This window comes from Camelina sativa, chromosome 16 (assembly GCF_000633955.1).
Source record: "Camelina sativa cultivar DH55 chromosome 16, Cs, whole genome shotgun sequence".
Taxonomy (NCBI): Eukaryota; Viridiplantae; Streptophyta; class Magnoliopsida; order Brassicales; family Brassicaceae; genus Camelina; species Camelina sativa.
Genome location: NC_025700.1, coordinates 24,763,602 through 24,764,551, shown reverse-complemented (window position 1 = coordinate 24,764,551; position 950 = coordinate 24,763,602). Strand labels below are relative to the sequence as shown.

Below are 950 nucleotides of genomic sequence, written 5' to 3'. Positions count from 1 at the left end.
AGCATATAATTGGGTAACATGACAGTTAACAAAATAGCTTTCTCCATCGAAAGCCTTATGTTTCATTTGCATTCCTTGGATTAAATTTTGACCTTGTGAAGCTACATGATCTGCACATATCTTACATTTCCACATACAGAAGAAACCTTCACGGAGCAGCCTTTAGAGGAACCGTGTCGGCATGTACTCGTTGATTCTAAGGGGCATACTGTAGAACTCCTCGTTCCTGCTGTCGCCTTTCCTGTGCTGGAAAGGCTTCCACCATGGGATACCTCTTTCATTAATAGCATGGTCAGCTTCCAATGTGTTATCTAGTATGGTCGCCAGAATGATCGCCACCAATGGAGCCGAAGCAAAGAATGTGTTAAGTATATCGTTGAACTGCACCACAAGTTACCACAAAACTGTATTAGGAAATATAAACATCATATAGTATAAGTATTGTAAACTTTACATGATACAGTTAATGGAACTTTATACGATCAATAATTGTTTGTTAGTCACTGTGCTTTTGTGCTTAGTGTGATCTTTGCATTTACACGTTGCAAAAGTACTTCAAAAAACATTACCATCTTTTAACAATCCAAACTACTTTTTAAGAAAAAATCACACAGAATTGCAAAAACATAAACTGGTGTTTTAAACAGTTGTCATTAGACCAATAGATCACTGAGAGGCTTACCCATCCACCGGCTGTTCGAACCGGTCCATATCCTGCTCTTGTCGTGTTGGAAAAAAAGTACTGGGCGATCGAAAGACTTAAGAAGAGAGAGACACCGACGACATACATGTTTCTCATCGAATTGGTGTCAGTGAACTGTATAAAAGATATTCCAACAGCAACTGGGCCAATCACATAACAATAGTATTAGTAGTAGTAGCCCTTACTTTAGCTAGAAATTGGCAAGTGTAGATTCATATACAACATGACTCACCAACAATTCCAAGTA

At 38.4% G+C, this 950-nt stretch overlaps 1 protein-coding gene across 1 annotated transcript in view; it reads right to left on the bottom strand.

The window, feature by feature from the left end:
* LOC104754010 (nucleobase-ascorbate transporter 3-like) overlaps positions 1-950 on the bottom strand; it is a 2,391-nt gene continuing 1,441 nt past the window's right edge. Inside the window, exons 5-7 of the mRNA XM_010476173.2 lie at positions 936-949; positions 683-843; positions 1-381 (exon numbers count right to left, since the gene is read on the bottom strand). Coding sequence (XP_010474475.1) covers positions 163-381; positions 683-843; positions 936-949 — 394 coding nt within the window. The 3' untranslated portion in view covers positions 1-162. The remainder of the gene's footprint in view (positions 382-682; positions 844-935; position 950) is intronic.